The sequence below is a fragment of the Nipponia nippon genome, unplaced genomic scaffold (assembly GCF_047370975.1).
Source record: "Nipponia nippon isolate SJK-2023a ecotype South Korea unplaced genomic scaffold, ASM4737097v1 scaffold_11, whole genome shotgun sequence".
NCBI lineage: Eukaryota > Metazoa > Chordata > Aves > Pelecaniformes > Threskiornithidae > Nipponia > Nipponia nippon.
In genome coordinates, this window is record NW_028262302.1 from 27,734,049 (window position 1) to 27,752,783 (window position 18,735).

Sequence of the window (18,735 nt, forward strand, 5' to 3'; positions counted from 1 at the left end):
CATGAGTGTAATTGTGCATGGATGTTTCATTACTAAACTGGTTTTGAATAAACTCATTAGAGTTTTATAATTTGTAACCGACTAATTGTGGCTTTTTGCCTTGGCTGACAGGCGTGTGCACTTTATTATGGAACCACACATCTGATCCAGACACATTCGTAAGACTGCATTTTGGTAGAGAAACCTACTAAAAAGTTATGGTTGCTGTTAGGAATCTGCTTCTGCTGTTGATGTTTTTTGTTTGTTTTTGCTTAGCTATGCCTTCCCCTTTTGTCCCTTTGAGAAGAACCCAGTCCTGTAACTAATCTACATCATTAGGCAGAGATAAATCAGAACTGTCTGTTATTATATCAATATTTGAACTGTGGCCATGAAGAACAATTTTATATGTAAAATTGCTCAAATATTTAGCTGAGCGTTAGCCATTACTTTATAAAATGTGATACTGGTGATGTCTAAATAACTCCGTTTCTCTTTATTGTAACGCACATCCTGGACATTTAGTTGCTAAGCTTTGTTTGTAGTCCTCTTTATTCAGTGATCTGTGTCCTTTTCCTACCATCAGCTCACATATTTTACCGAAATTTAGGCTCTTTTACTTTGCTAGTCATGCACAATTGCAGAGGTTGGTGGGAAACTGCGTTTTATTTAAATCAACGTGACATTCTTTGTAATCCTCTGTTTTGTAATAAGGGAAATAATTTGATATCACTGGTAAACGTCAATTCAGTGTCTGTTTCTTCCTCCAAATTATTAATAACGTTGGCCTCCAGAAAATTCACCAAAAATGTGCAGGACACATCACATTGATGGGATGGTCAACTCTGAGTCTGTCATCATGAGTTTTTTCCTTCTACTCCAAGAAAGAGAGTGCTACTCTCGGAGTTGCAAAGAACATTTTATTCAAAGCCACTAGCATATTAAAGATAAGGGGGGGAGGGTTGTAGAAACACCATATGCCTTAATTAACACAGATAGCCAGAACACTAATGCTTCCTGTTCTTTTTTTTTCTAGTGTCTGAAACAGTAGCTTATAAAACCAGACGTTTTTGTCAATGCTGCATTGGTGCTGCTGGAAATACAGCTCTTCCCCAATCAATGTTTTGTTTAAGTGATCGTTACCAGAAAGTACTAGTTTAAATACAAGGAAACAATAAGCCTACGCTTTTAGTATATGCTTATCTGTTTCACCCCTCTTTTTTTCTCCCCCGCTGTGTGTGTCTGAACACAGCACTCTTCTCATGAAGTCCAAAACTCCTCATCAAAATAAATGGTAGACGTGCCTGCTCTTTTTCCAGTGGCCTTCAGTTGTTCAGTAGTTTCAGATTTTAATAAATTGCATTTACATTTTGTAATAGCTGTTAAATCGTGTGTTGTGTGAGATAGAGATCTGTGTCTGTTATGTGCCACATTTGGAGTTTCTGGTGTGAAGAAGAGCAGCATGTGCTTTGCTGGTTTTAAAATCTTCTGTTGGTTACAATGTAAAAATAACCCTTTATAACGCAATCTTACATATTGCTCTATTTAAGTCAGCAATTTAATTACTACTTTTTAAAGAACAAATCCTCTTAAAGTATCCTGCTTCTTAGGAGCCGTGATTTAGATGTAGAACAACTGGTGACTGTGGGTGATGAGGATTGTATGTGTTTTTTGTTTCCCTTGCGCAGGTGTATTCCTTGTAAAGGAGCCCGATTCCCTCCTACGCTACCACGGCCTGCTGTAGCAATATTATCTTTTAAACTTCCTTACTGTCAAGTTACAACAGAAAAGGGACAGATGGAGGTATGGAATGGTGTTGGGTCCACAGCTGATACTCTCAGATGTCCCCGTAGTAGGGATTATACAAGATTCCTATTAATCATCTCTACTATGAAAGAGGGTAGTACAAACTCTGAGTAAGACACGTGGCTAAGGAGGTTATTTGGGCTCAGTGTTTCGTAGAGGTTTTCTGGTTTGGTTTGGTTCATAACTGTTTCCAGAAGAATACAAAATAAAGCTGTTGGAGCTGATGCAAGGTTATATTGACACATAATCTATTTCTGACCAGTGAAGTCTGTCTATCCCCCCCTTTTTTTTTTGTATTTTTTTAGTGGGTAGTGATTAATATTCTAGGAAGCACCACATTTTGAGATCCAAATCAAGACCCTCTTAAAGGTGCCCGGTTTTTAATATTTTAGGCATAACAAAATTTCTGGAAGATGTTTTTTGGAAAGATGTACTAAGTGCTCCGGTTCATATAATCTCTCCGAAAACATAGGCCTTCAGGCTTGACTTATTTTCTTAAGGTGGAGGCTGGTTGAAGCAAAATGCACCTGCAGAGAACTTCTAGAAGAATATCTGTATTTATTCTTCAATTTTTTACAGGTTTAAATATTTCAATCTTGTGGGGTTCAGCTGTAGTGCACAAAATAGAAATGAACATAAAATTCTAACCTCAACCTTAGAGACAGTTTAATGCTATTTGAAATTTATTCTCTTTGATAGAAGTGTAGATAAAAAGTTTCAATAATAAACACTTTGTAATTTTTAACGAATTCTCCTTGATTCGCTTCAAGTCTTTTTGTTCTTTATTTGATGGGCTATGTCTTCCACCCCCCCAAAATAACAGCAGGGAAACACCAGGAACTGTCAATTTAGCTTGAGGGAATATGTACTTGTGTGTAGGTGAAGAAGCAGATTATTCCAGTACATCTAATGAAAACATACTGGTTTTGAATAAGTTCATAATTACTTTGTAACAGAGCTAGCCTGGTCTAATAGCCATACTAGTATTTCCCTGAAGAAATATAACAAGAGTTATATGTTCTGTTTACCTGTCTCACAGATGATTACTCCTACAGTTACTGAGTTATTCTGGAATACTTCCAATTTGCTGTGGGACAGAAGTTTATAAGATAAAATAATCAACTTGTTCTGGAATTGTCTGTCCTGGTAGCATACTGGTGAACATGTAGGTCTCGTCCTGCTGAAAGCCTGTAATATAAATGGAATTTAACATATATGGCAACTGTTTGGATCAGTTTGTATACGGATGGTTGTTAGCGTGGTCTACTTTTTCCTCAGTAGGCATTGGCTTTTAAAGCAAATTGTCTACCCCTCACCGTCATTATAAGATGAAAGGAATGTTGAAGAATAAATTGATAAAATAATTTGTAAATTTTTAGGCATTGAGTCGTGGGCTTTTTTCCCCCTCTGACGCCCAGCATCCTTCTTTCTCCCTTTTTCAGGAACAATACTGGCGTTCTGTTGTATTTCACAACCATGTGGATTACTTATCAAAAAATGGCTATGAACTTGATGAAAATACTAAAACTCAGTCAGTGAAAGAACAGCAAGAACTTTTAATGAAACTGTTTGCTGTAAGTACAAATAAATAAAAAATAGAAAGAATCCCCGAGACTTTATTTTGAGTCGATGGCGTTTGATTTAAATTTTGATGTAGTTCCTCTTACTAGAAGTCTGGCTAGTGAGTGGCAATCCAGCTAGTTCACAGACTGCGATAAGAGGTGGACTGCAGTTAATATTGTTATTGCTTATTGGTATGAAGGGTGGGAGGACGAAGGAAACCTTTTTCTTTGCTGTGCAGCTCATTATTGTTGGTGGTTTGTCTTTGTTCATTCACTCCACCCAGACCATAATATTCTGGTCCTAGAGTCTTGAGAGAGCTGTGTAACTGTGAAGTGTGTAACTCTCAAGGCCTCTTTTCTTTCAGCTTTCTTGTAAACTGGAGCGTGAATTTCGTTGTGTGGAACTTGCTGACCTCATGACACAAAACGTCGTGAATTTAGCTATCAAGTATGCTTCTCGCTCTCGAAAACTAAATTTAGCTCAGCGACTTAGTGAAATGGCTGTAGAGAAAGCAAGTGAGTTGGCAACAGCACCGGAGGATGAAGAGGAGGAAGAGGATTTCCGAAAGCATTTGAGTGCTGGGTAACACAAATTTCTGCAATTAAAAACCTGGGAACATTTTTACTGAGCTATTAACATTTTGGTCCAGTTGATGCGCTTTTCTGGACCACAGTTTGCAATGTTTTTGTTATGAAGTAATGCTTTATGTTGCTCTACTTGTGCATATAAAATGGTACGTTCTTGTTGATATCTTGGGAGGACTCACTGGTACCAGGCTACTAACACAAAGGGAAATATTTCCACTCCTTGCTTGCTGTATGTCTGTGTACAACAGCTTCAGAGGCAAAGCCGACTCAATACCAAGTTGCTCTGATTAGAATTTTCTGCCCCTGCCCCAGCTTATGCTGGTTTGGTTATTTGACTCCAACCTATTTTTTTTCCTCTTTGTCTCAGTCTCTCTATCTCACTTCATTCCACACCTATCTTAAAATTCTTCTATCTTTCTCTAGCCCTCCCCTCTTTCAGTATCTCATCTCAGGGTATCTTATTTAGTCTTATTCTCTCCTAACTAATCCCAGCCCTTCAAAGCTGTGGAAATACTGCAGGTTTGCTATGCATTTCCCCCCCCTGCCCGTATCTGTGCTATCTACCTTTCCTCTCCTACCTGCATCTGCTTTGCAAAGCATGATGAGGCAAAAGATGTGTGCTGTTTTTTAAAAATATAGACTAGACAGAAGAGCTGTGTTCTTGCTTGGCCTCTGGATGGTACAGCAGTAAGGAAAGTAATTGCTAACCACCAATCTGATAGTGCAGAAAAAAGTCATAATGCTTCGTCAGAAGCAATGTCTTCCTATAGCAATTTCATATATGGAGTTTGGAACTTACTTAAGCAAGAGGAAGAGATAAGTCCCTGAACTTATCTGTAACCTTTCCCTTATTTGTCTGTGTGAAACTACACATTTAAAACTCCTTTCTAAATGCTCTACCTTATTCTTCTGGATCATGAATGGAAGCTAGAATCCCATCTGTGACTTCAGCCACTCTGAGGGTCAAAATTCATCCCAAATACTCTATTGTTCTCCGTGCCAGATTAATCACTGACATTGCGGTTGAAATAAAGGAACCTTTAGTTTATGTATGCACGGATTTTAGTAATCAGCAAAGATTAGGAGGGAAATGCAAGAAACGTACATACTACTATACTGGGAATTTAGAGAATAATCAGATTAAACGTTAAAACTCACTTCCTAAGCTTCAGACTGAAAATATGATCCATGTCACCACCTGTGTATTTATTCATGTGTGCAGAAAAGTAATCTAGTAGTATTTATGATATTGGAGGTATACGTGTTTAAATGGAGATCACAGAAGATGCTCTATGTTTGCATTTATGTTTGTGGCAAAGTGTTCTGGCAGCAATAGTGATGCACTCTGAAGGTGGCAAAAGGTTGCCGTTTCTGTGCGGGTGCTTGCTCTCGTGAGCGGAGCTCTTAGAAGGCCAGCGCATGTACTTTTAGCTAAGTGTGAATTTCAGGCAGTTTAGTACCCGTGTGTGGTCTTTCTTAAAACTACGTGAGTACCACTTCAGGCGACTGCGCTTGGTGTTTCAGGGTGAACTGAAGTGGTTAATGAATCTTTATTTTATTTTTAGTAATCACCACAGTTTAATCAATGGTATAATGCAAATTAAATGCCAAATGTTATTGTTCTTATTTCCTAAATTAGATAAGTAAGTTAGCCTTCCTTTGTTCCAGTTTTCTTTCTGAGTGTGGTGAGCACTTCCTTTCTGATGAATTCCTCCCATTTAGTTACAGCAACTCTGCCACGGAGTGGAGTCGGCTGCCGGTCAGAAATGTTCAGCAGGACCACGAAATGGAAGATGCCGAGGAAACTGATGCCTATGAGGAAGCAGAAGAAACACCAGAAGTGCATAAACAGAGTAAGAAAAATGTCTTCTCTAAATAGGCTGGAAGTTACCTAGATGTGTCTTTCACAGACTTAATAAGGAATTCTGGAAAATTCCCAGATAATTTGTAGTTTGGATAACTCAGTCTATAGGACTATGCAAAGAATGGGGTTTTCTGTCTGTTGTTTTGTTCTTTTGACATAAAATTTAGGAAAGACAGACACACCACCTGTCAAGGGGCACCGCAAGTGAGGTACAGGAGGTTTGATTTAGAAGCCATTTACGTAAACAGAAAATAATCCCATTTGTTTCACTGACTTGTGAAACTCTGCAACTGTAGCAGGGACTAGGTTTTCTGCTCCCGAGTTAGAACAGGTCTGGTAGTTTCTGATCTGTCTTATTTGGGTGTCGACATGTGAAAAACTACGCAGCGGGAATAACGGGGTGACGTGCAGCAACTCCTCCCTCTGAGCTTCCCGTTACCTGGAATTCCCTGTGGGAGATGAGTAGTAGCGCCTACCTGAGCGAGCCTGTGCCTGCAGTCACTGCAGAGTAACAAATTTAGTGTATGTCATCTGCTCTGTAGCAGCTCGCTCGTGCATTGTATTGAGTACCTGAGGGACCTTCGGGGAGTTTTTCTCTTGTCTGATACTATTTCTAATGGACTGGGTCACCTTGTGAAACGATTACTTTGGTTTCAGCTCAAATCTTGCAGGAGTTGAATTGATAGACAAGTATTTTGCTGGGCACGCTTTAAGGAATAAGTTTAAGGTTTAGGGAATAAGTATAAAACTCTAAGTTAAATCTAGGTAAAGATAACAGATGGTTTTGTATAAGTGTATTTACAATTTGAAAATGAGAATCATGCTTTAAAATATAGATTGCTTTACTACAACTTGCTTGTGTGTTTGGGGTTTTGTTTTTTAACAAGTTATGCTATTACATTTTATTGCACTTAAATACCTACCCCTTTCTTTGTTCTGAAGGGCCAAATCCTTTCTCCAAAGGTGTCACTTCAGCAGAGGTGACTACTCCGAAGTCTGGTGAGTAAATCTCCATTTATTCCAGGCCGAGAACTCTGTCATGCTTCACAATACCTGCTCCTGTTTTTATCCTCCATTCTCCCATGACTACTAAAATGCAGTGCATAACAGTGTTGTCAAGTGGTGACTTGCACTGATTATTGCTCTCATGTTTTTAAGAGGTTCCCTATTCCTGTTGATGTCTTCATTAGCTAATGATGTTCCACAACACTGTGCTGATGGCCTTAGCTGTGCCAAATGCTGAATCAGTTGTCTGCCTGGCTGTGTCATGAAGGCATTCTTTGGGACGGGGGAAGAATGAGAACAATGATCAGTTGATTTGTTTCACTAATCACAGGCACATTTATTGGTTGCACTTACAGGGCAGAATTAATAACCCTGCCGTAGAACTGTGAGTCGGAGCAGGCAGGGGCAGAATGCGACCTCTTGCTGCTTCTTGCTTCTTCCCTCCTGCCAGCCCTCTAGCAAGAATAATAGGAGTGGAAACGGATTTGGGAGTGGAGGAAGTGCTGGGTCTTCCTGTGGATTTGTATTTTAAGCTGTTGGTCCTGTGTGTCATTTCTGATGACTAATAATAGCTGAGCATGTACAGTGTAACCTTCATGGGCTTATTAAAGTGTCTTTCTCTTTACCCGACCACTTTCAAGCCTGGTGGGAACTTTTCTTTGGTGTGGAATAGTTGGTGCCTTTGGTTTAGTTCTCCTCTTCAATTTTCAATGAACAGAGGTTGAAACATGCAAAAGGAGTGTTAGCCTTCTTCTTTGGAAATGAGGCTAATGTTGTTTCATCTACTCATCTAAAATGTGCACGTTGCTTCACAGATTTATATATATGTGTGTGTACACGCACGCACACATTTTTACATTCTTTTTTCTTTCCTATTAAATAGTTCTAATTGCATCAAGCGGCCAAGGACGAGTGAATCCCTTTAAGGTAAGAATTTTGCAGCTGGTTTGATTGCAGTGTTCTGAAAATCACAACAGATTATTATATCCGAAGTTTACAATATAACTATGATGGATATCTTGGAGGGACAGAGGAGAGGAACATGACAGAAAATAAATAAAATGTCTATTTATTTGTTTTGCTAGGTGTCGTCTAACAAAAAGGACCCAGTGGTCCCCTCAGCAAATGTTCTAGACACTATGAGCAAATACTCAAAGAAAACTACTTTGTCTAGCAGTCGAGCTGTAAACAAGCAGAACCCTCCAGTTATAAAGCCTCTGATTCCCAAACCCAAGTCCAAGCAGGTAATGTTTCTACCCTTTTTACGTTGTCTCAGTGAACAAAGAACAGTAAATTGAATTTTACCAGCTTTTATCAAGTATGAAACCCTGTTGACTGAGTAAAGCATCTTAGATGGCAAAGTTCATTTAAGCATACTGCAGAAACTATAAAGGCACATAAAACAGCAAAAAAAAAAATTTCAGTTGTAGAAATTACATTCTGCACTGAATCTTGTGCTTTTATTTTAAATAGTGTTAACTAAACATCTGCTGTGCTGAAATTGGATGGACTAGAGGCTATATTAACGCAAGCGATGATTGTGTCTTTAGGAAAGGCTTGGGTTTTGTTAGGCTACATGGTATGTGTTGCCTGAGAGTGAGGTGTGGTGGGTTTTTTTTTTGTCTAACCTCTGTTTTTTATAGGCTTTAGCAGCCTCCTTCTTCCAGGCTCGCACACCTAACTCTAGTGAAAAAACAGTGGAAGAAAGAGAAGAAAAAGCAGGAAGCGAGTCCCATGAAGTCAAAGTCACTGCACAGGAGAACACTGAAAACAAAAGGTGAGTGGACACTTGCATCTCAATGCCATATACCAATTTTGATGGAATAGCAAGTCCAAAAACTATTTTGTTTTTGAAGACGTTAGACTGGTTGAAGTAGCATGACATCAGGATTCAAGTGTTAGCTCACAAGTTGTAACGTTTGTGAACTCGCTTCAGAAATCTAGTAAACTGCTACTTATACTGTACGTATTATCAAACAAACCTGCATAAAACACGTGGGTTGGATTTCCAAATTGCCACATTACAATCACAGTGAAAGAACGGAGAAAAAGCATTGTGTTCCTTAAATCTTTCCCAGTGTGCATGGCAGTGTTATTCAAAGTAGAAGTTTTGCGGCAGCCTGAGACAAATACGTGTATGAGCGAATAGTAAATGAACAATGCAAAATGTAATTTTGGAGCTCTAAGCAACGAGTTTTGCCTTGATGCTACTTATGCGTCTGATAACGACCTTGGAATGATAAATGAAACCACGCTGCTGTGCCCGTTCCAAGTATAGGAAATACTTAAAGTTTAAACATCTCTAGCTTTTAGGCCTCCTTTGAGATTTGCTAAGGGTTTTACGTGAAAGTGTAAAAGCTTTATTTTAGCGTGTTTTTTAAAAAAGAAAACAAACAAAAAACTTTCATCACCTAAGGAGGATGTCTCTCCCTAGCTAAGACTCTACTCTGTCTTCCTCTGGAGCAGATGTATTCTCTAACAATCCCAATCCTCATGAAACTTGCATTATTATAATCATGTTTCATTTAGACTTCATTTAACTGAGGAAGATGAAGGTAATTATTAGTCATTTGGACTAGCATTCTTTTCATTAACCTTTACAGATAACATTATAAAACAAGCAGCAAGGAGAATTGTGAAGAGGATTAGCTGAAACATGCTAATATATGTGCTCTATTTTTAGGTTGATGGGACCCTGTCAGAAAGGAAGGGAACCATTATGCTTTGTCATTCTAAAACCGAAATGTTAATCTCCATATATATCACAGCTTTAATAAAAATGCTTGACTTAGTCTTGCCTTGTCAGCCTGTTCTTTAAGCATACTGCAATAGGAGAAAGCAAACTGCTGACTATATATATGTCTTTTCTTTCAAGAGCAAAAAAGTCCAGTTAGGTGTTGTTTAGAAATGTTGGTTTGGGGGATATGGTTTTCCTATAACCTTCTTAAACGCACAATTTTTGTGTGCTTGTTTCAGACCAAAGACGGGATTCCAGATGTGGCTAGAAGAGAACAGAGCAAACATTTTGACGGGTAATCCTGATCTGAATGAAGCAGAAGTAATAAAAGAAGGCATGAGTCGATTTAGAATGCTGTCGTCAGAAGAAAGAATGGTAAGAAAGCATTCCCGAATTCTGGGGGGTTTTTTGAGAATTTTTTTCCCCCACGGAATCCCTTGGCTATTTTTGGTTAGGAATTTTTTCTTTAAATTCCACTGTTCTCCATCTTCATGGACTTCAGTTTTGAATTGGGCCATGATCTATGACATAGTTTATAGTTTCATAAAGTACATCGGAATAATAAGTAATAGCAGAAAGGAGCTTTTCCAAAGTGGGGCATGTGAGAGAAAAGTAATCAATGAAGAAATGACAAAAGACAAGGGAAGGAGTTAAAAGTGACATAGCCGGGCTTAATTCATTGGGGTTTAAATTTGTTTTAAGGCCTTTTGGGTTTCTTATTTGTCCAGAAAGACAATTAAGAGCTTCAATTTAATATACAGGCTCAAATGAAGTATAATTTTGAAGGAGAATGCTGTTACAAACAAGGAAAGTGAGGAAATTGTTCCTAACTTGATCCTTACTAGTTCTTAACAGGAATTATTTCAGTGTTTCCTTATAATCAGAGAAAGCAGGTGTATAAAATAAAGTGGTGAAGTTTGTGGCCTAACTTGTAGTTTCCTGTTTAATGATGTACTTTCTTCCAAGGTGTGGACCGAGAAAGCAAAAGGAGGAATGGTTAATGATATAACAGAAGATAAAAAGCGAAAGCGTCCCACAGCTGATGAAGATGAAGCAAAAAAGAACCAGGAGCAAAAATCAGAGGACTCGAATTTATCCAAAAAACCAAAGCCTTTAGATCAATCTACAAATGTCAGATTGTCAGCTTTTGCGTTCAAGCAGAGCTAAGTAATGCGGTACCCTCTCAGCGCCTCGTTTCTGAAAACATTAGCTAGTTCTGTACTGAGAAATTTGCTGTTGTGCTCAAAGAGTACTTAGCAAAAAGAGTGCCTTGCTCCAAATAGTCTTTTAGAAAGTATTTTATAATCAGTTCTTGAGAGTTGAGTCCACTCTCCTAATTTTTTGCAAGTTACTAGCATAAAGCTTGATAGCAAAACTAATACTAATGGACCTGTTACCTAGGAGCACAGTTCCACACAGTGTTGTGTAGCTGTGTGCCTCGATACTTGTAATATTTGATGCTAAATCCAGATCAGTCATTCTGGGGAGGACAAACTACGTCCAAAAGCTGTCCTGTGGTTTTAGAGAGGCAAAGTAATGGCTTCTATGCCATTCTTTCTGCCTGCTGCAAACGCTTCTAAGAGAAAGATGCTCAAAGAAACGGGAGCGAGGGGAAGATAGCTTAATAGGGTGCTAATGTTCAGCTGCATTTTCAACATCTGTGGCTGTGACAGTGGCAGAGAGCAGCCCGATAGGGTCAAGGAGAGAAAACCAGGACAGCAGCTGCATTAGGAAGGTCAGGTGTGCAAAAATGAGCCATTCCAGTTTGTGTAAACGTACTTTCCCAATCTGTGCCTCAGCAGGGTCCAGAAAGTGCTCAGAACTCGAAAATCTCTGTATCGTTTTATGTAATGTTTGTTTTTAAAATAAAATGTGGATGTTTCTTCGTTTTAAGGTGCTGGTCTTGGCAATTTTTATAATTAAAGTAAACAGACTCCTACCTACAAGTCATAAGGCAGTTGTGTTTACCTTCTCTGGAGAAAAGACAGTGTGTCTAGTAAATGTGTTTGAAGCAAACTCAAAGTCTGAAACCTTTTTAAGGGTAAGGTAAAATAATTTAACTTTAGCATAACAAGTGAGACCGAAGAGTTCTAATTCAGGGTTTTTTTCTCCCCGGGTTTGCACGTCCTTTCATCATTTGCTTTTTTTCATTCTTTGTCTTCACATTATTACTGAAAAGGCAAATGACTGTCCACTTAGAACACATTTTTAACATTGAAATCTGTAGATTGAAGATTCAGTGAGATTTCTGTAAAAGCCACTAGACTTTTTTAGCAATTGTTGTGGGTTATTTTGGAAAAAACGGCTCCTGTTTTCACTGTATGTAAAAAAAAACAACCAAACAAATCAAAAACGGGGTCATGATGTCAGCCAGGGATGGTAAATACAAATAGAGAAAGACCTGAAGACCTGTCAATTTAAATGCTTTTTTTTAATCCACAGTTCTTACATATTGTTACACAGTTTATTTGTTTAATGCTGATAGTAGACAGCAAGCAAAAATTAATGCGAGTAATAATTTTCTGTATTGCCATAATGCAGGAAGTTCAGGAGAGTAGTGGCGTGTTTTTCTACATTCTTTGGAAAGAAATTATTGTGTTCGAGACTGGAATTTATTTGTAGGCAGTAAAGCATATTTCCACATTTGGGTGCATCGGGGACAAATGGAATTGCATTGGTAGGAAAAACATGCTGATAGAAAATTCACTGTGAGCTTGGTGAACTGTGCAATGTTTTCTTTCTGCCAGACTAGGTTGCTCTGATGATGACTTGAGCATCTTGACCGCGGTGCTGCGAGACGGGCTGGGTGTGAACGGATGGCCTTTCTCTTAATCTGTATATATATTACCCATATTCGAGCTGAGTTGCCTGCCAGGTGTGCTTTCTGCAAGCCAAACGCAAGAAGTTAAATCCCCCTCTGCAGTAAGTAAGCAAGCTTTTTGAGTGACTCCTCGGGGCTTCTGTATAAAGGCTGCATAAAATTACCTGAGCAAGATATTTATACCCTGGGCTCGGGACATTGAAGTCAGTTGTGCTTCTGGCTGTTGGGACCGTGTCTGTCCGCCCTCCCGCCCTGCTGCGCAGGCTGTGCTTTGCTTCAAACTGCAGGCACAAATCCAGTACGGTTCCTGTTCTACAACAGAGGCGGGCAGGCATCCGCTGCTGCAAAGAGCTGGGCCTGCAAAGCATCCAAAGTTCTTCTGGCTCCTGTAGGAGGGAGGAAACATCCAAAGTAAACTTCCATGAGAGTTTTCTGAAAGCTGGACGTTTGCAATCATGTAGCTCTTCTGAACAAACAGCAAAGGTCCGCGTTTAGTGGACGGCTTCATGGAAATCTCTGGGGATGCTGGGCACCATCCTGCGTGTCCCTGGTTCCTGTTTGCTTTTCTCCTGGCTTCATTTTTTGCTTGGTAATGCTTGCAGGTTTCATCAGACCCGATGTCTGCAGCCCTGGGGTCACAGTCTGGATCTCCCTGCTACCCCCACAGCTGGTTAGAGGCGGCAAAACTGTTTCCAGCGTCAGATTGGAAGTTTTACATCGGAGCTGCATGGCTGGTGATGGTGATTGCAGCAGTGATTTTTAATTATGACAGTTGCCACCATCCACAGCAATAAAATAAAGAGCCGACAGGGGCTATCAAGATCATGGAAGTGTGTACCCGGCTGCTTTTATGCTGGGAGGATCATCTCCCACTAGGCTGTTACGTTTCTTTCATCAAAGATGAAATTTGCTCTATTACACAGCTCCAGGCCGAGCTACAAATACATCCTCTGTCACCTGGAGCCTTCCAGGGAGCTGCGCTGAGCCAGCCGGGAACGGGGCGTGCTCATCCAGCAAAAGCACCAGCAGGACAGCGCTAAGTATAACTTTGAATTCGGGTGGAAATGAAATGTCAAACCAAAACCGAACAGAAAACATGGAATGGATTTTCAAGTGAAAACAGTTTAAAAAAAAAAAATAGTCAAGACTTAAAGATGCTCCCCAAAGAATTTAATAGAATTTCACCGAGTTCTTCAGAAATGCTTGTTTGTCCTGAATTTGCTTTCTTTTCAATGAAAAACCAGGTATTTTAAAAAAAACAATCTGGCAACTGCGTCAAGGAACCTGCCTGATGTTTGTGGTTCCTATTGTGCTCAGAAAACCAGAGAGGGAGGATTGCACGCTGAAATAGCCGACCTTTGGATCAGATTTGAAAGGCTCCAGCTATTGACCCGCTGCCGGGGCTCTGCTGTGACCCTGCTCTTCACGTTGCCGTGCCAAAAAGCTTTGCTGCGTCTAAACCCAGCCCCGACTCCCCTACCTGATTGTTGCCATTCCTCTTCAAATCCTGGGAACACAAAGCACCTTCTCTTCCTCGCTCTCCGAGTCTGTCGTCCTCTTCTGTTTCATTGCGTTATTTGACCTTAAAAAAAAAAAATCCCTTTCTCATGCGCTTTTTCTGAAGAAGAAACTCATGTTAAAAAAGTAGCGTAAGAAAACAGATAGCAGGTGCTGGAGTCTGCAAAAGAGAATATTGTTGAATGTTGGTGCATGTGGCATTTTGTTCAGTTGCCTCTGTCGCTCCGTATTTAACCCAGAGACGCTCCTTGCTGGAAAGATACGGCTACCAAAACCCAACAAAAATAGTCTTAAAATGATGGGCGGAGTCTGACAGCTTTTCATGGGGGATATAATCCAAAGTAGCAAACACCTACCTCCCTTGTTCTGCAGCTGACAGAGCATTTCCAGCCCTTTATCTTACAAAAACATCTATAAATTACCTACTAGGGCGCGTTGGAGCGTTGCTAACCTGTTGGACTTCAGAGGGAGTCCCATATCTGCAGGAAGCTCGGTATTTATTCAGAGAAAGAACATTTGTACTATAAATAAATAAACTATCCGCTCATCTCCTAAAGAATATTTTCTTTGGCTTTCCCAGCACTTGCTCCATAATATAACTTTGCTACGAAAGAAAACAACAACGCTGTGACACCGCCGAGCTGAGTTGATAAAACCAATGCAAAAAGCCTTGTTCGCCTTTGGAGCATCGTGTTGCTGTATTGGGCGCGAGCTGAGCGTGGAAGATGATAACAGGTACATTGGGGGAGGAAAGTGCCCTTCCCGTGATGTTTTGTTTTCTACCTGAGCTACTTGCTGCTGCCTGTCCCCCGCTGCCGGGCGATGCTGCAACAACATTGCTGAAATCCTATTTTGCATACCCTGCTTTTATTTTTTTGTATTTTTTTTTTTTAAATGACCTGCAACACCCAATCCTGACAAGAAAAATCTCTCTGCCCTTTGCATGCCATGAATCTGTGTCAACTTGTGTTGTTTTGGATTCGGAGAGTTTCTTTCACTGAACTTTAAATCCTAGCGACAAGCAGCCTCTGGTGAGGATGCTGAATACGTGTGGTGCAGAGCACAGAGCGGCAGCTGTTTTCAGGCAAGTGGTGTAAAGCTGATCGCTGCCTTTCATAGCAGGAGTTCTAACTGTTGTTGTTGTTGTTGTCAGTGTAGGCAGTGGGTCAGATTAGAAGGTCTATTTCCAGCACGACACCCAACAAGTTTATCTCAAGCACTTGGTACTGGAGTGTGATAGCAAATATTTTTGGGCAATGCAATTCCAGTTAAGATACTCATCTCCATCAGAGAAGAAAGATGTCTTCTCCTGGCTTCTGGGGATGTCCTGTGTCTCCAGTTTCCACAGCAAACCTGGTCCATCCTTAGGTTAGCTCTGCTGGTGTTGGTTAGGGACCCACCGGTTTCTCCTGTGTCCCTCGCTGAGGATTTGCATCCACCTAAAGCAACGTTCCCGTGGCTTGCTTGGAATTGCATCCCCTGATTAGAAAATTAACAACCGTTGGTTATAACTTCTCCCTTTGTCACTGCAGGAGTGAGTAATGCCATCAGACTCAAACGAGGACCCTGTGTTTGGACAAAACATCTTCTGGCTATGAAACGCACCTCAACTTCTTTCCAAAGAACCGAACTGTGTTGGTCATGCAGTAACTCAGCTTGGTGGTCCTGGATGGCTAGTCCCAGGAGAAGACACCAGCAGTGAGAATTGCCTATGAGAAGGTCAGGTGTCTCATGCAGTAGAGTTTCTGGATGGAGAACAGCAGACCTGGCTGCTTCTCTCTCCTCCCGGCTGATGTGCTGCCGTACAAACGCAACAGTCATTTATTTACTTAAAGGCAGGCAAAACACGAATAACTACCCGGGCTGCGAAAAGAGCCACTTGATGCTGGACTCAATTGGAGACGAATGACAGAGGAAATTTGCAGGAATAGTTTTAAGCCGCATGTTGCCAGGGAACAGCCCGGTCTACAAATCACGTTATCGATCTCGGGGTAATAACGGTGAGAAGCAACCGAGGGGAGCGATGCGGGGACACAGCTGCTGTTCCTGTCTGCCCGGCACGTGAATCAAAAGCCGTCCTTGGTTTAGGAATGGGCTGGAGGGACCTAGAGATCGCCCTGGCCGATGTCAGCGCCTGTCGGAAACGGGGTGCAGGTCCACAGGAGCCTGGGGACTTGTCTTATACGGCTGTTTTCACTTTCTTAAAAGCATAAATATGAATTTACCTCCTACAGCCTACCTGGGCCATCCCTCTGAGGTTTTCCAGATTTCGGGGAGCAAAGGCTGGAGGAGTCCATCGGCATGAGATCCTGTGTCCTTGCTCTGTGAAAGCATGAAGGGAAAGCCGGCGCAGGGCAAAACTGCCTTTTTCATTTCCAGTTTCAGCTCTAAAATGTGAGACCTCGCCAGGGAAGTTAAGATGCAGATCGCATCTGAAGAAGACCCCTCAGACCTTGGGGATCCTCTGTCCTTACAGAGCAACAAACCCTCCTATACGAGATTAGTATTTTAGGAGCCTGTAATCAATTTTGCTTGTTATTCTGGGTAATAGAATTAAATTGCTCATGATTCACTCTTTAAATTGACGTACTGTGATTCCAGGGGCTGATAAATCCCAAGCCGTATTTCCAGGGCACGGGAAGGATGTCAGTAGGCTGCGACATTGCCATCCATCGCCGCCGTGGGCACAGCTATTATTTGAGGATCGCGTTTGGGTCACGTTCTGGCTTGGTGTTAATAGCAGGATCGATGTGCATTGCTCTTTTCCTGCTTGAGCTGTTAATGATACACTGGGTCGACGCAGATGGTTTGAGAAGGTGGAATTCATCACCTCTAAGCTCTGAGCCCAGTCCCAAACGCTCCTGCTTTATAGTCAATGGAGGTAAAATAGGTGTCTTTTGTGCGTGGTTTCTCTCTCAGCCTTTTAGCAGCTGTCAGCGCAGAAATTGCCCTTGAAATACCTTTTAGATGTGAAGACTGCCCAGGGTCTCCTCGTCCTTAGCCAGCTTGGTGCGGAGAGGTTTCTTTCGAGAGCCCGCTCTTCAAACCCTGAGGAGCATCTTGGGCACACAGGGAGCGATGCTCCAGCCCTTCTCCCCCCCAGTCCCACTCAATGCCGCTGAAACCGCACGGAAGTTCAACCGACTAAAAGGAGTCAAGGAGCTGGAGCCTGAATACAAAGCTGCTCCACCCTGTCCCTGTTTTGTATTTCCCCTACTTTCAAAGGCGAGAGAGGCCTCTGATGGGCTTTACCACGGACCACGCGCCTGCGTGCCCTCCCCTTGGCACCCAGCGGCATCCCCCGGCTCTCCCAGGGAACCCCAGGTACCCTCAGAGGACGTGCTGGGCTCTCGCCTGCTCTAGACCTTATTCTAGACTTGCAAATAATTCGAGTTACAGCCTCAGGGCTTTTTGCACTCCCTGCTTTGTTGCTTTTTAAGAATCTCTCTTCAATCTTTGAACAGTGAAAATAACCCCCAAGCTCTGAGCAAGTGCAGGAAAGAGAAATAGGGCAGATTCCCTTTAGGAAATTCAGAGTATCTTTTAACAACATTGCATGGTACCGTCTGCCACTCTTCTGTTCTATAGGCTGTGTTGCACTTTTTTGGGATATATTCAGAAACAGCAAAGAAAAATTTACTGGGAAGGCTATGTGAGAGCTTGGGAAGGCTACATGAGCGTGTAACTAATAAGGAATAATCAATAAAACACTATCACGAGACACTTTAAAACAACAAAAGGCCAAGCATTAGTGCTTCTGCTTACCCAGCCGATGTGGGTCTGTGTTTCAGAGGGAGGGGACTTCGCCATGGCTGGAAAACGGCCCGTGTCATAACACACCCTGACACATATCTAAATTACTTAAACCTAATAATTCCCCATTTGCAAACGCTGTTAGCAGAACTGCTGGCACCGGCTCCCGCGTGTGCAGCCTCTGCTCAAACGTACCCAGAAAAAGTGGTTTTCTGCGAAGCCACACAGCGCTCACCCTAGCAAATAAGCTGGCAACTGCCCTTCTCCCCACATCAATAGGAGGAAAACTAAAACCAGCTCCCACAGCCGATGAGTTCAGACCGTTATAAAGTCCAGGGTGACTCCGAGGAGGCTTATCTTCTTTTCGAAGAGAAGAAAGGTAGCAAAGACTAGGGAGTGCCAAGAAACTTAGATGCCCTTTACTCACCCCTTTTTCATACGGATGATTAGGTCTCAGTGGTTTGTAGCTCTTAAGAAATGCCACCCAGCCCTTTAAACCGTGTCAGCTTGGTCCGGATCCAAATGAAAGTGGTAGTTGTTGTGCCGAGTTCTGTGAACACTTTTTGCACGTTTCTAGTAAGGGAGCCCATCTAGCTTATACGGAGGATTTGGGCATCCTAAGAGGGCTGCAAAATGATGCGAGATACCCAGCTGCACCTCGGTGGGTGTCTGGGGAGGAGCGGGGATGGAGTTCAGGGCTTCAAATCCTCCGGTACAGCAGTTTCTGTTCCTGATCGGAGCCCGGGGCGATAAAACCGCGCTAAAGCCTGGCTGGCTGCAGGCCAGCGCCGGCCCCTTGATTTCACCTGAGTCATCCTGGCTCTCTTCTGGTAAAACCTGTGATCGGAAACCGAATGATAAATGTGGAGCGCGTTACTGCTGCCGGGGTTTTTTGGTTTCTTTTCTTTTTTTTTTTTTTTTCGCTTGTCTCGGTTAAATGTAGCTCTTGTGCAAGGAGGAGATGGAGGAAAGCCAGTGAGTCATGCTCCACGCCCCATCCCTCCGACAGCTCCTTCCTTCCTTATCTCCCGGCAATTTACCATTTCCTCGGCACGAGGGGGGAGAATTTGCCCCTGCTGCCTTTCGGACAGACCGCGTGTGA

General features: G+C 41.9%; 1 protein-coding gene and 2 long non-coding RNA genes across 5 annotated transcripts in view; 2 read left to right on the forward strand and 1 right to left on the reverse strand.

Annotated features, from left to right (window-relative positions):
• The window catches only part of WDHD1 (WD repeat and HMG-box DNA binding protein 1), a 30,302-nt gene extending 18,868 nt beyond the window's left edge, over positions 1 to 11,434 (forward strand). For all 3 annotated transcript variants that reach the window (XM_087746838.1, XM_087746839.1, XM_087746840.1), the window contains exons 17-26: positions 1,668 to 1,782; positions 3,228 to 3,359; positions 3,713 to 3,930; positions 5,658 to 5,788; positions 6,742 to 6,798; positions 7,688 to 7,731; positions 7,890 to 8,048; positions 8,448 to 8,581; positions 9,781 to 9,916; positions 10,508 to 11,434. In XM_087746838.1, the coding sequence (XP_087602964.1) occupies positions 1,668 to 1,782; positions 3,228 to 3,359; positions 3,713 to 3,930; positions 5,658 to 5,788; positions 6,742 to 6,798; positions 7,688 to 7,731; positions 7,890 to 8,048; positions 8,448 to 8,581; positions 9,781 to 9,916; positions 10,508 to 10,708 (1,327 nt within the window). In that variant the 3' untranslated portion in view covers positions 10,709 to 11,434. The remainder of the gene's footprint in view (positions 1 to 1,667; positions 1,783 to 3,227; positions 3,360 to 3,712; positions 3,931 to 5,657; positions 5,789 to 6,741; positions 6,799 to 7,687; positions 7,732 to 7,889; positions 8,049 to 8,447; positions 8,582 to 9,780; positions 9,917 to 10,507) is intronic.
• Positions 11,435 to 12,329: 895 nt separating this feature from the next.
• LOC148056930 (uncharacterized) lies at positions 12,330 to 17,698 on the forward strand. The gene is made up of 3 exons (XR_015702120.1): positions 12,330 to 12,463; positions 12,965 to 14,615; positions 15,413 to 17,698. It is a non-coding gene; the product is annotated as an uncharacterized LOC148056930 (long non-coding RNA).
• Positions 12,447 to 18,448, reverse strand: LOC148056931 (uncharacterized). The gene is made up of 3 exons (XR_015702121.1): positions 18,061 to 18,448; positions 13,843 to 13,944; positions 12,447 to 12,748 (listed from the first exon to the last, which is right to left on the reverse strand). It is a non-coding gene; the product is annotated as an uncharacterized LOC148056931 (long non-coding RNA).
• Positions 18,449 to 18,735: the final 287 nt, after the last annotated feature.